The sequence below is a fragment of the Grampus griseus genome, assembly GCF_964374135.1.
Source record: "Grampus griseus genome assembly, chromosome: 11".
NCBI classification, from domain to species: Eukaryota; Metazoa; Chordata; class Mammalia; order Artiodactyla; family Delphinidae; genus Grampus; species Grampus griseus.
The window spans coordinates 5863969-5877392 of NC_139005.1; the positions used below are offsets into that span (position 1 = coordinate 5863969).

The 13424-nt window shown below is 57.4% G+C and overlaps 1 protein-coding gene across 1 annotated transcript; it reads right to left on the reverse strand.

Moving 5' to 3' along the window:
• Positions 1-483: 483 nt before the first annotated feature.
• On the reverse strand, positions 484-12210 carry TNFRSF1A (TNF receptor superfamily member 1A). The gene is made up of 10 exons (XM_082665843.1): positions 11931-12210; positions 5323-5476; positions 4980-5108; positions 4615-4764; positions 4390-4468; positions 2537-2607; positions 2300-2413; positions 1956-1984; positions 1496-1769; positions 484-1365 (listed from the first exon to the last, which is right to left on the reverse strand). Exons 1-10 carry the CDS (start codon positions 11967-11969, stop codon positions 1058-1060), a joined length of 1347 nt encoding a protein of 448 aa, XP_082521969.1. The 5' UTR covers positions 11970-12210; the 3' UTR covers positions 484-1057.
• Positions 12211-13424: the final 1214 nt, after the last annotated feature.

Below are 13424 nucleotides of genomic sequence, written 5' to 3' on the forward strand. Positions count from 1 at the left end.
TGGGACAACACAGGAGGGCAGGACCAGAGGGGGGTCATGGCGGGGAGGGGCCTTTAGCTTCACTCTTCACCCCATGTCTGCCTACCTGACACCTGCCTCTTGCCTTTGCAGAGAGGTGTGAGGGAATACCTCCGTAAGAGTGCTGGTCACCACCTCCACCCCTGGATTCTACCTCAAGGACACTTCCCCAGGCACCCTGCCCTTCCTGCTCTGAGGACTTTGGGGATCAAGCGCTGTACACCGATGTGTCACAGACACACCAGAGTCCCACATAAAGTTGTGCATAAAGATGGCCGTCCAACCAGCACTAGATGAGGGCGGGGCAAAGAGAACCTGGCGGGTGAGGAGTCACAGACTGAGCACAGGTGACTCCTCTGTTACTGGGCTGCACGAGGGTGAGGTATCCCCCCGCCCCCCTACTCCGCCAGGATCACGGCCCCGGCCCCGCCTCCCACCACGCAGAAAGGCCACTCCCTCCAGGAGCACAGCTTTAATTCCGGGCTTTTAGTGTATTTACAAGTCCACAGCTCCAGCGGGAGGGCCCTTTGTTCTGTGCCTCCCCTGCCTTGGGACACTTCGGCTTACTCTGTGCTTGTCCAGGCAGGGGGACAAAGGTTCTATTAGTGTACATAATGGAAACAAAGATTGCTTATCTACTGTGAAACAGGCTCAGGGACCAACCAGGGGCCCCCAAGCAGCCTTGCTGGGTTCTCCAAGTCCAAAATGGGCAATGAGGCGCCCCTCATCCCCGCAGCCACCGCCTGGGCTCCTGGCACACTCAGCCTCTCTCACGAGTAACACACACTCCACATCACACAGACACACACACTCTGACACACACACTACACACAGCTCACCCGCTGGCAATGCTCAGGCAGCTGAGATATACACTGAGGGAGTAGCACCAGGTTAAGTGGCTGCCAGATCATGCCTGCTCCGCCAAGACCCTTCCCCTCCAGAAAAACGGGGATCCAGAGGGCATCTCGCGGGTCCTTCCAGGCTGCCTGGGGCAGGAAGCAGCCGTCTCAGGGCTGCCCGCAGGGGCCGGGGCGTGGCCTCATCGGGGAAGGCGGGGCTCGGGCGCGAGGGGGGCGGGGCCGCCCAGCGCTTCCTCGATGTCCTCCAGGCAGCCGAGCAGGTCCATGTCGCGGAGCACGCGGCCCAGCAGCTCCAGCGTGGCCTCGCGCCGCGGGGTGCGCCGCCGCCAGGCCGCCAGCATGCTGTACTGCGCCTCGCGCAGGCAGCGCAAGTTCTGCAGCTCCAGCCGCTCGATTTCGTGATCACTCAGCCCCAGCCGCCGCACGAACTCCTTCCAGCGCAACGGGGGCACGCCGTCCACCACAGCGTACAGTGTCGCGGGGTCAGCTGCCGGGAGGCGGCGCGGTGAGCCCGGAGCGGCGGCCCTCCCCACCCGGCCCACACCCACTCGCCCCGGGCGCCCCGCCCACCCGCCTCCCCGGCCGGGGTTCCCTGCGAGGATGAATGAGGAACTCACCATCTGCGAGCGGAGCGGGGGCGCTGGGGGCGCCGGGGGCGCCGTGGGCGCTGGCCTCCCACTTCTGCACAGGGGTGGGGACGGGGGTGGAGGCTGGAGGCGCAGGGAGGATGGGGCCAGCCCCTTGGTGGGGCGGGGCCATCTCTCTGGGGAGAGATGTGACTCTGAAGTTGGACCACGGGGGGTCACAGGGGGTGAAGGTGGGACTGGAGGCAGGACTGAAGCTCGGGATGGGACTGAAGCTTGGGGCCGGGGCCAGGGGCTCTGGCTCCCCCTGAGAGAGAGAGAAGGCACAGCATTAGCGGGGAAGAGGAAATACAGCCCCAGCCCTCCTTCTTCTGGACTCCGGACGGGAGTTGGGGCTAGAGGGAATCAGGGGAGCCCCAGGACGATTTGGGTGTTACAAGATGACAACGGACAGTCAGGGAAGACTGCGGGTAGTTCCCCGGTTTCACCTTACCTCCTTTACAGGAGCCGACTGCCCACAAACTGAGAAAAAAGAGACAAAGCGTCACAGATTTCACTTCCTCTCTCAACCCTGGCGCCCATCATGGGGCTGGCGATGGGTACTTGTGGTGACATGCTTCAGGGCCTATGTGGCCCCAGGGACGAGAGAGCTACTGATGCAGTATGAGCTCTCACCAGCCGTCCAAGACCACCTCGTGCCAGTGGGGTCCTCGCCAGCGAACTAAGGGGACATTCCTCATCTCCCTCCATGCCTGTGCACCCCTCCCTCCCGCCTCCTCTGAAGCCTCCTCCTGCATTCCTACCAGCACCCTTTCCCTTCCCAAAGGTCTCACTCACCGATGGAGTAGAGCTTGGGCTTCCACCGCTGGTATCGGCATGCTAAAACAATGAGGAGGAAGGATGCCAGGCAAAGACCAAATACGATCACCAGGGGCAACAGTACTGTGGTGCCTGGAAACAGAGCAGATTGTGGTCAGAGGAGAGGGGCTCTGGAGGTAGCAGGGCAGGACGGATGGGGAGGGGCATGACTAGGAAAGGGTCCATGGGCATGGGCACCAGGATAATTCTCCTCACCTGGGTCCTGAGAGTTGTTACTAGTTACAGGTAGAGCTGGACATAACTTCTCGCACTCCGTGTTCTTACAGCTAAAAGAAGAGAGAGTGCTGGTGAGTAGGGGCCCACCGTAAGAGGAATACAGGAAAAAAAAGAAAAAGAAAAAAACCACACAGATTGTTGGAAATTCTTGGCTTTACAAATATTTTAGCTATCTCTTGATATAATGGAAATTAATCCTATCTTGGGAATTGATGCGGAGGAAAGAAACATTAGTTAATCCCCAAATCATTTCATTTTAGAGCTGGATTTGATCTTGAAGAAGCTATGTAGAGGGCTTCCCTGGTAGCGCAGTGGTTGAGAGTCCGCCTGCCGATGCAGGGGACACGGGTTCGTGCCCCGGTCCGGGAGGATCCCACATGCCGCGGAGCGGCTGGGCCCGTGAGCCATGGCCGCTGAGCCTGCGCGTCCGGAGCCTGTGCTCCGCAACGGGAGAGGCCACAACAGTGAGAGGCCCGCGTACCGCAAAAAAAAAAAAAAAAAGAAAGAAAAAAAAGACATTATGTAGAAAAAGAGTTAAAAGCAGTCAGAGTCAGGTATAAATTCCAGCCCCATTCGTTGGCTAGCAGTGTGACTCCAGGCAAATCACTTCACCTGTAAGCCTCAGTTTCCTCATCAGTAAAACAGGGATCCTACCCACTGTCAAGATTGAGGATTAAGTGAGATAATTATGCCTGACATATAGTAAGCCCTCAATAAATGCTGACTGTCATTGAATTGTTATTTTATCACTGTTTTACTGATGAGAATCCAGTGAAAAAAAGGTTAAAGAGCTTTTTCTCTAGATGACACTGCTGATGACAGCACCTAACTTTGAGAGAGGGGTCTAGCATGCATGTGAACAATTAAAAAACACATCTTGCTGGGGGCAGCCAGAGAACACTCTAGAACAAGCGCATCTTCCCGTTTTGGAGCTGGCACTGGGCAGCATGGACTAATGAGAACTACATCAGGGGTCCTAGAAGGAACTTGAGGAGGTGAGTTCTCAGCAGGAATCTGAAAGCAGGGAGAGGTCATTTTGCCCACCTCACAAGCTCCTGGTGAGAACCACATGGAAGGGGTGTAGAAGTGCTTTTAAGGGGAAGAAATTCGTGGGAAAAAGAACATAGTTTCTTGTCAGACACTTTGTGGCTATTTTTTGTGGTCCTTACAGCTTTGCCAACCTGATGTCATTATCCTTACTTTAAAGGTAAAAACAACTAAGGCTCAGAGATGTTAAGTCACTTGCCCAAGCTCACACAGCCTGAGATGTTAAACCCAGGGCAATTCAACTTTAGAACCCTCAGTTTCCTCTTTGCAAGCAAGTGTGCAAGAACAGCCCCTGCAGAGCCAGAAGGAGTGAGGAGATGCGGTCAAAGGGACTGGGGAGGAAAGTGCATACTGCATTAAACCTAAGATCAATAATCAGAGACATTACGATTTACATCACACACACACACACACACACACACACACAAACACACACACAGGTGCCAACTGAACCATGATACACCGTCAACTGTTGTAAGATGCAGTATGATTTCAGAGATGTAAAAGTGTATTCCTAGAATCCATAGTAGGGTCTGTTGCTCAAGAATCTGAACGTCTTCCAAAAAACATCTGAATGTCTAAAAAGAACTTCAAGTCCTTGCGGTATGTGCCTCTATCCACAGAGACTTCATGAGATTTTAGGAACAAGTTGGGGGCAGGGAGGACTGTCTGGTATCTTGACATGAAGTGTCTCCCATCCAAACAGCCTGGAGGAGCCAGATCACCTCCCACAGTCTCCCCCTCCCATGCCGATCCGGTGCCCAGCAGCCAGCAGAAGTACTCACTGAGCACAGGAGACGCACTCAGCATCTCTTAGAAAGAACCCCACGTGGCAGTGGCAGACGGTGTCCTGTCTCTCCTTGCCTGTAGGGAGAGATGCGGCACAGCTGAAGGAGGATGGCCCAGCACCCTGAGGGCCGGAGGGAGAACCGGGGGGGCAGGGGTACAGCAAGCTGGAGACCGCCCTCCGGAGACGGGGTGACCAGCTGGGTCGGGAGGGCCATGCTCACAGGAGTGGTGCACCGTGCCGTTGGGGCAGAGGCTGCAGTTCAGACACTGGAACAGAGTTTCACTCCAATACTTCCGATACTGGTTCTTCCTGCAGCCACACACGGTATCCTTGTCCACTGCGCAAGGAGCAATCTCCACCTGGAACATTTCTGGTGCGGGGAGTAGATGGGGTATGAGCTCCCACTGTCCCCACCGGGTGTGTCTCTATGGGTAACGCACGCTCACACCCATGCATTCGTTCACTTGCGCACATGCATCCCTGCCCACCCGCAGCAGCACAGCTTCGTACCTTCCCCTGGAGACAAGACGCGCACACCCACCTGACCCAGTCGGTTTAGAGTCCCGCCCCCCTGCTGGGACTTACCTTTCCGGCACTTGGAGCAGCTCAGACATTGTCTGAGGTGGTTCTCCGAAGCGGTAAAGGTGCCGCGGGCACACACCCTGCAGTCCGTGTCCAGCCCCGGGCCCGGACAATCATTGTACAGGTAGGTACCTGTGATTGGGGGGTTGGGGTTAGGCTGCAGCCAGGAGCCCCAGCCCCAGGACGGCCCGGGCACCTCCCCGAAGTCCCTGGGAGAGGAAAGGAGGGAGAAACTCCCAGCCCTGGAGAGGCAGCCAAGTCAGGGACCCCACGTTCCGGAACATCTGGAAAGAGCAAAGGGAGAAGCAGGGCCCCTGAGGAGCCCCACGGTTACCCCTCCTCCTACCTTTGTGGCACTTGGTACAGCAAATGGAATTATTTTGAGGGTGGCTATATTTCCCTTGGGGACACGAACTCTCTCTCTTCTCCCGGTCCCCGGGGTGAGGGACCAGCCCATGAATCCCCACGGGGTACACATCCACCAACAGAGCCCGGAGCACCTGGGGAAGAGTCAGATGGAGAAGACCCCATCAGGAGAGGGAGGGGTGGGGTCTCAGAGGGAGCGAGTCTAAAGCCTTCCCAGCTCAAGTCTTCTCAGCGGAACATTCTCCCCAGGCCACTCCCGCTCACACGCCACGTTCTCCTCTAAGCCTAGGCTGCCGGCACAGTGCCATCTAGTTGTCCTCTGGTTGTCCTGTGTGTGCGTTTCTGTCCTTCCAACTCAAGGCTGGTAAACTCCAGGCATGGGCTGTATTTTATCCTCATTTCCCTGAAGCAGCTGTTAGTGCTGGGCACAAGGCAGATGTTCAAGGAGTTTTCTGGGTTGGGAACAGGACCTTCCTTCCGACGAGTAGCCCTAAAGATTGGGGTGGCGCTTCTCCATCTGGGTGCTGCGTTCACAGTGTATTCACTGTGCACATTCACGGAGGTGAACAGTTAGGATCTGTGCACTTTCCTGAACTATGTTATGCCATTAAAAAGGTTTTTTGTAACATCAGATTGGAGTGGAGGTGAGCAATGTCCCTGTGGGGGCCATTCCTGGACAGCGGGCAGAAGCCACAGGAAGAGTTTCTTTGTCAATCTGTACCAAAACCTCACTCAGGATCCTGCCCTCGGACTCCGTGCTGCATCCCCTTCCGCCAGTAAACCTGCATGAACACCCCAGGTTGGCCCGGGCAAAGGGGGAGTGGAGAAAAAGGGAAAGTTCAGGGTCAGGGATGGGGGTAGAAAGGTGATGAGGTTTAGGTGGGGCGGGAGGGGGCACAGGCATGGAGGTTACACGTAATCGTAGCCGGCTGGAGGCTGGGGGTCTGGCTCAAAGACCACCGAGCCAGGAGCTGAGGGCGTGCCAGGGAGTCCCTCTGCCCTCTGCACATCGGGGTGTCCGGGGAGCCTGTTTTCCGGCCCCAGGCCGGGCCCCCGTCCCGGAATCACTCGCCCAGCCCTGGCTTCAGAGCTGGGACGGCACGGCCAGGAGGCTGTGTTGAGCTCCAACCCAGACTTTGCTGTTTCACCTCCTACCAGCCTCTTCCTGGCTTTCCCTGGCCCTTGATTTTGTTTTCTCTGCTACAAAGCCCGCCTTATATGAAGATAAGAGGATGTCCTCCAAGGATGTTAAACTTTGGGAGCAACAGGCTAATCAGATCCCAGAAACCCCAGCCCAGGACAGGAGGGCCTGGTAGCCCAAGGCTGTAGGCAGGTCACACCCAAGTCCCCCGCTAGGTGTCGCTGCAGCGGCCCGGAAGCCCAAGCCCCCGCCCCAGCCCCACACAGGGGAAGCCACACTCAGAAACCCAGCTGCCACCCCCCAGGGGTGTAGGGCGCCCTCCCCACCCAGAGGCAGCACCCTTCCCTGGCCACTCCAGCGCTGTGCCACCTCCCCTGAGAACAGGGCTGAGGCTTCCAGAGCAACAGGAAAAGCTTGGAGTGTTTATGGGAAGGACTTCCCAGTCCTGAGAGTGTGGTTCCTTTCCCCGAAGAAGGGCTCACAGCACCTAAGGTCACTGGCACTTGGAATTCCACCCAGGAGGCTGGGAGCAGAGCCAACCGGCAGAGACAGCATCAGGAAAAAGAACGGCGGCGGGTTGGGGTGGGGTGGGGGTCCTTCCCAGGAAGGAGGGAGAGGCACCTTCTCCGTCCACGTGCCTCCCACCGCGATCTCCAGCACTTTGGGGGTTAAGTCAGATCCGGGAAAGGGAAATCTTTTCCCAGAAGCTCTGCCCGGTGACTCAGGCCAGAGGGAGGGAGGGAATCTAGGGGAGGGAGAGGGAACCAGCAGCTTCCCCAGCTCCTCAAGGGTCATGAGTCAGCAGAAAGGCTGAAGGGACCAGCCCGCAATTGGGACCCGATCCGATCTCTTCCTCCTGTGGGCCAGTCTCTCCCTCCAATCCCCACTCAGAGGCCCCTTTCCTCCCCTTCTCCTCCCAGGAGCCAGGCAATGGGCCTCAGTCCCCCTTGGCCCCACTTTTTCGGGAAATGGCTCCCTATCCCATTCCATCCCAAAGGGAAGTCTCGGCCGACCCCCTGCTTCCTCCCATCAGGTCACTACCCGCCCCTCCCTGAGGGCCACTCAGCTCCTTCCCACCCCTCAGCATCCTTCCTTCAGACCCAGCCCCGCCCAGGCTCCTCCTCCGGGTTCAGCCAGTCTCTCTGCGGGTTTGTCCTTTCCCTGGCTTCTCACGTGAGCCCCACCCCGCCCCCGACACTTCCCAGTTCCAGAAGGGAGCAAACCAAGGCTGCCCTCCCACCCGGGTTCACTGCCTTCCCACAGCCTGACTGGTTCTGGCCAGCTGGGTTGGGCTTGGGCACCTCCCTGGGGTCCTCAAACAATCCTTAGGAAACGCGGCCAGTTCTGAGGCTCCACACGCCCCTCCCACAAGCCCACTGGCAGCACAGGCAAAACTCCAGAGCCCTGAGCACCCAGTTCCGGGAGGGAGCGAGCAAGACGGGATGTAAGACAAGCAGCACCATTTCCCCGGGTCCCCCCAGTCCCCAGCAGCCCCCGGAGCCAGCCCACTCCGACCCCAGGAGCCAGCAGGCACCGTTCCTCGGCACTGGCTGGCGCCAGTGCTCAGCCGCTGCACCGTGCAGCAAAACAGCGGAGCTAGGAGGTGAACTCTGAGCGCCCAGACCCCAGGCAGCCTGAGTGCCTGTGTCCTGGAGCAGGGGAAGCGCAGGAAGCCGGGGTGCCTGTGGAGAGACGGTTGAAGGGGTGGCCCAGCACCCCTCCAGCTCCCCCATAACTTCCGCCTAGGGAGACTTTTAAGTGTGACTTCCTGTGCTGGGGCCACGGCTTGGGGGCGGAGGGGTGGACCCTGTGGTCTAGCTCCCACCCAGCAGCCTCACGGTCCCGTCCTGCGTTCATCTGTTCGTTAACTTAAAATGTCTTGTGTTCATTGGATGTCAAAATCTTTGGGGAGCTCACGACAGCTTCTCCTCCAAGGCCCAGTTGAGGCCCGGCCTCCCTCCCCGAAAGCCCCCCATTAATGAGGTTTCCCCCCACTCCAGCTCATGAGATACATAACCACCCTGTGAACTTTAAAAATATGAATAAACTATACCTATTTTGGGCTCTTACCATAACTACCTAGGGTGAGTAGATACGGTCTCCCCAAACAGACCATAAACTATGCGATGAGAGATGAGAAAGTGTTTTGGTCAGAGATAATGTCTAATCCTCCGCACCCAGAACTGGAAGAGGGAAATAAGTGTGGTTTGACTGGGTGATTTCATGACTATCTGTCTTCCACTCCAGTCAAGGCCAGTGAAAACCAAAGTGGGAAGATGGGAGTCAGTGCCTCCCTGTAGGCATATATTTATCTCCAGGGGAGAGTTCCCCTCTCCTTCCCACACACATGCACAACCGCAAACACCCTCACAGGAGATGCTGACAAGCCTTCCTCTCCTTCTGAGCATCCCTGGTGAGTGAAGGTTTTGTGTCACTTACGAACGACACAACGGCAGATGTGAGTCTGAGAACCTCTGCTCTGGCCTGTTAGATGCCCACTTCACTTGGCTATTCTCCAGACCCTCAACATGCCCCAAAGGAAATCCATCGACCTCCTGACCTGGACAGATGTCACACCAGCAACTTCTCTTTGCCACCCTTCTCTCCTCAAAGCCCCCATCCCTCCTGTGCTGCCATCCAGTCTGTAGTCCATCTTGCCAGACCTCCCCTGTCATCTCTCAATCCTTTCCAAGTCCAGGGGTTGCCTCACACCCAGATCACTGCAACCGTCTTCCCACCTTTTTCCTGCTCCAATCCATCCTACACGCTTTCTTATCTGCATTTAAGCTTCAACTTGCACCCACAGGTGTGGGAATCTTCCTTTCCGGGGCCGGACCTCAAACATCATTTCCATGGGTCACTCTTTCCCTGAATGAGAACTTGCAGAGGTACCTCACTGCTATACTGGACACATGCCCAGGTGCAGCGGCCCTGAGAGAACCATTTATGAACGAATGAATGAATGAATTCCTCTACCTGGGACCACAGTCAGGACTCTCTCTCCATCGCTTCCCCCACTTCCTCCAATTTTCTCTTTCTCGCTTCTTCTTGTTCCTCAACAGGGTCCTTCCCCTGCAGCCAAGGTGCTCAGCTTCCTGCCACCACCAGCCCCCAACACAAAATCCAATCTCTCCGTTCCTCCGCTCTACCTCAAACCAGTCCCCTTTCTTTCCAGCCTGCTGCCAGTGAGTGACTTTAAAGCTCAGCTCCAAAACCACTCTTCTATGAGGCATTTCGTCCCTCATTCCATCCTTTATTCATTCAACAAACAGTTACGGAGCACGGTAGAGACGCAGGTCCCGCAGGGATGCCCAGGTGAATACATGGCTTGAGCTCTCAGTTGGGTCAGAGACGGGTGACTGTGGACTCTGCGTCTCTGCAGGGAGCACAGGTGCTGGAGCTGAGATCAGCTGAGCAGAAAAGGCAGCAGGACGGCACTCACACCCCTCCTGGTTCTGCCTCCCACGGGTGTTCCAGGGCACCACATCGCAATGCTTTTGTGGGCATTTCTCCCTGGAGTGCTCTAAAATCATTTTTTGCTATAAGCTGTCTTGGTTCCAAGACTGTCAGCTCGTTGAGAGCAGCAAGATCTTATGTGCTCTGTTACAGTCTCTCCCGCATTCTTCCCCCACCTCCACGCCCCCCCCCCACCCGGCCCCGCCGCCACACAATCACAGTTCCCTGCATTGCCCATTGGAAAGCCCGTGGACAGCCTCACCCAGCACTGCACACCTCCTGTTTCCCCTCCAGCTCCAGGCTGAGCTTGGTCCCTTAGCTGTCACACCCCAACCCAGGCTGGATCAGCTGCAGTCCCAGGCACATTCCTTCATCTGTTCAGGCTCCCCCCGTACCTCTGTTTTCCAAACGCAGAAGCCACTGAGTAATTACAACCACTACTGATACTATTAAGAATAGGAAAGCTAACATTTATTGAGTGCTTTCTGTTTGCTATACCCTGTTCCTGCACTAGAATAGAGACTCCATGAAGGCGGAGACTTTTGTTCACTGCTGTAAGTCCAGCACCTAAAAGAGTATCTAGTGCCGAGCAGGCAGAAATGAATGGAATACTTAATATCTATCTATCTATTTCATCTTCAGAACGACATTATGAGGTAGTGACGATTCTGTCCATCTTAGAGATAAAGAAGCAAGGCATGAAGGGTTATGTTAACCTGCTCAAGTCCAGGCAGCTAGTCCCTGAGGGAGTCAGGACAGGACCAGGGGATTCACTGCCAGGAGACAGGAGAAGGCAGGGCAGCTGGATGGGGAGCAGGGAGAGCCCCTGGGGAGGACAGCCTGCACAGGAGGGAAAGGTGGGCCTGGGGCCACAGGAGGTGGCGGGGTGCTGCGCAGGGAACTAGGGTCTAGAAACGTGGACTAAAGCAGAGGGAGCGGGAGGAACTGGAGAGAAAGGTTCAGAAAGGAGACTCGAGAAGTCTGAGGAGACGGGACAGAAAAGAAAGGGATGATTTGGGGACACAGTACAAGACCCTGGGGGAAGAAGAGGTGGGGGGAGGAGAGGTGGGGGAGGAGAGGTAGGGGAGGAGGGGTGGGGGAGGAGGGGTGGGGAGTGGCGGTTGGGCCAGGGAAGAGCAGGAACCCTGAAGAAAGTGACCAACGCAGTGCCCCCAGCTAGGTGGAGGCGAGGGGCTGGATTTCTGCGCAGGACGACTGCAGGACGTGGAGGGGTCAGGGATGCATTGAAACAAGGCTGAAGCAAGAGAAAGGGACATTTTCCAGTGACGAAAACAACTGTCTACCAACTTCCCCAAACTGAGCTGTGGGAGAAGAAAGCAAGTGCTCTGTTGTCTGGGTCCGTGGGAAGGGCTTGGGGGGCAGGTCCAGGGCTCTGAGGCGGGGGAGGAGGGTCAGGCCCACAGACAGGGGCCACAGACCCAGGGTGAAGCGTGCCCCCCGGGGGGGAGGCCTGGGCCTGGGGAGGCCTATCCGGCTACCGACCCCCCTCCCAAATGCCTCCAACACACGGCATCCCAAGCCTACCCGCCCCGAGCCAGGGCCTCTCCCAGACTCAGTTTCCCCACTTCGCTGGCATCCAGTCCCTGCCCTCCAGCAGGGTGTGCTCAGCTGGGCTCACCGGCAGCCTCGCCTGTCCACGGCCCAAGACTGCTGACCTGCCGGACACAATTCAGAACCATCTGGACTCTGAGAGGACAGACCTTCTTTCTCCCACTCCTTTCGGTTTCTTAACAAACTCCCCCGCCCCCGCCGTGGGCACCTGCCCCCCCGTCTTCCTGGCAGCCCGGGAACCCCTTTCCCTCCGTGCCTTTCAAACTTCTCCCTTGCTCCCGACTCAGGGCAGCGAATGAATGGGGCAGTGTTTGAGGTCAGGCCGCGCAGGCCTGAGGCTGGGGCCCGGCCCTCGGCTCTCTCCCGCCCCAGGCGCCGCTCGCCCGCCAGCCCACTCCGCCCTCCGTCCCCCGTCTCACCAGTGGCAGCAGCAGGCCAGGCACGGTGGGGAGGCCCATGTCCGGCCAGCTGTGGCCTCTCACTCCCCCATCAGGGCTCAGGCAGTGATGGACAGAGGCGACAGTGGCAGCGACACAGTCCCAGGATGAGCAGGGTCCGGAGTGGAGCCCGGGCGTCAGGCAGGGGAGTGGAGGGTTGAGACTGGGGCGCGGATCACAGCCGGGTCCCGGGGACCTCAAACCCGGAAGGCCGGCACTGCAGCCTGAGTTCGGAGAACTCAGAGAAAAGTTAAGCAGAGAGGAGGTGGGAGGGGAAGGGAGAGGGGGGGTGTTGCAACTTCAGGACAGGAAGAGCCGGGGTGGAGGCGGGTGGAGGCGGGAGGAGGCGGGAGGAGGCGGGAGGAGGGGGGAGGTGGGGGGAGGTGGGGGGAGGTGGCGGGAGGAGGCGGGAGGAGGGGGGCCAAGGTGCCTTAACCTTTTGTACCCAGTGCCAGCGCGGGCGCCCGGATCCAGCTGCCCTGCCACGTGCGCGGGTCTGACCACTCCCACCCAGACACCCAGGAGCGCCGGCCCCCTGCCCCCTCCCCCCATCGCCCGGCCTTTCCCAAATGAACCATAGTAGAAGGACTCGGGGCTTTGGAGTCAGATTCGCTGGGTTCCAGCTCAGGATTCTCTACTTTTTAGGTGGGTGGTGTTGGGCAAACTCGGATGCTGTGTTCCAGTTTGCAAAATGGAGAGCCGCTGTCTCGTGAGGTTGCCGGCAGGATTTCTTGACACTGGCAGGTAAGCGTCTGATGCCAGACAAGTCCTCAGTGTTCCTTAGAACCCCTTCCCCTTTCCCCAGAGCTCTCCACTGACACCGTAATCTCTCACTTTCTTAGGAATTTACGCCTCGAACCCAAACCTCAGAGTAAAGCCTAGCCCTGACTTGGGGCCCTGCCGCCCCGCACCTCCCTGCCCCACCCCCTCCGCCCCAGTTCTCATCCAGTCTTTGCTGGGCGATGCTCCCAACAGCGGATCCTGGCTCTGCCTCCAAACGATGGTGGGACCTCTCAAAAGACCTCGGTTTTGAAATGAGAGCGACAGTGCCTGGCCTGCCTTCGTGGGGAAGATGATGTCATGAGTCCTAATGAGATCACATCCGTGACAACGCTGTGGAATTACAGCTCTCTCCATCAGGTATTACTAGTATGTTCCCAGTGCCCCTTTCCCAAATATTCCGATACATCAATCCGAATTGCGCTCGGAGATCATCTACCGCAGCCCCGTTGTTTTATAATCGAGAAAACGGAGGCCCAGAGACACGCAGGTCATGTGCCCTGCAGAGCCAGCCCAGCCCCCAGACTCCTGACTTCAGACTAAGGGCCCATTTTGCTACGACACATAATTACCGCTTTCCATCAGTCCTTCTGAGTCAGACCCCCCAACCCGATTCTTCGGGTATTTTTTAAAAAATATTTATTTATTTATTTATTTTTGGCTGCATCGGGTCTTAGTTGCAGCACGCGGGATCTT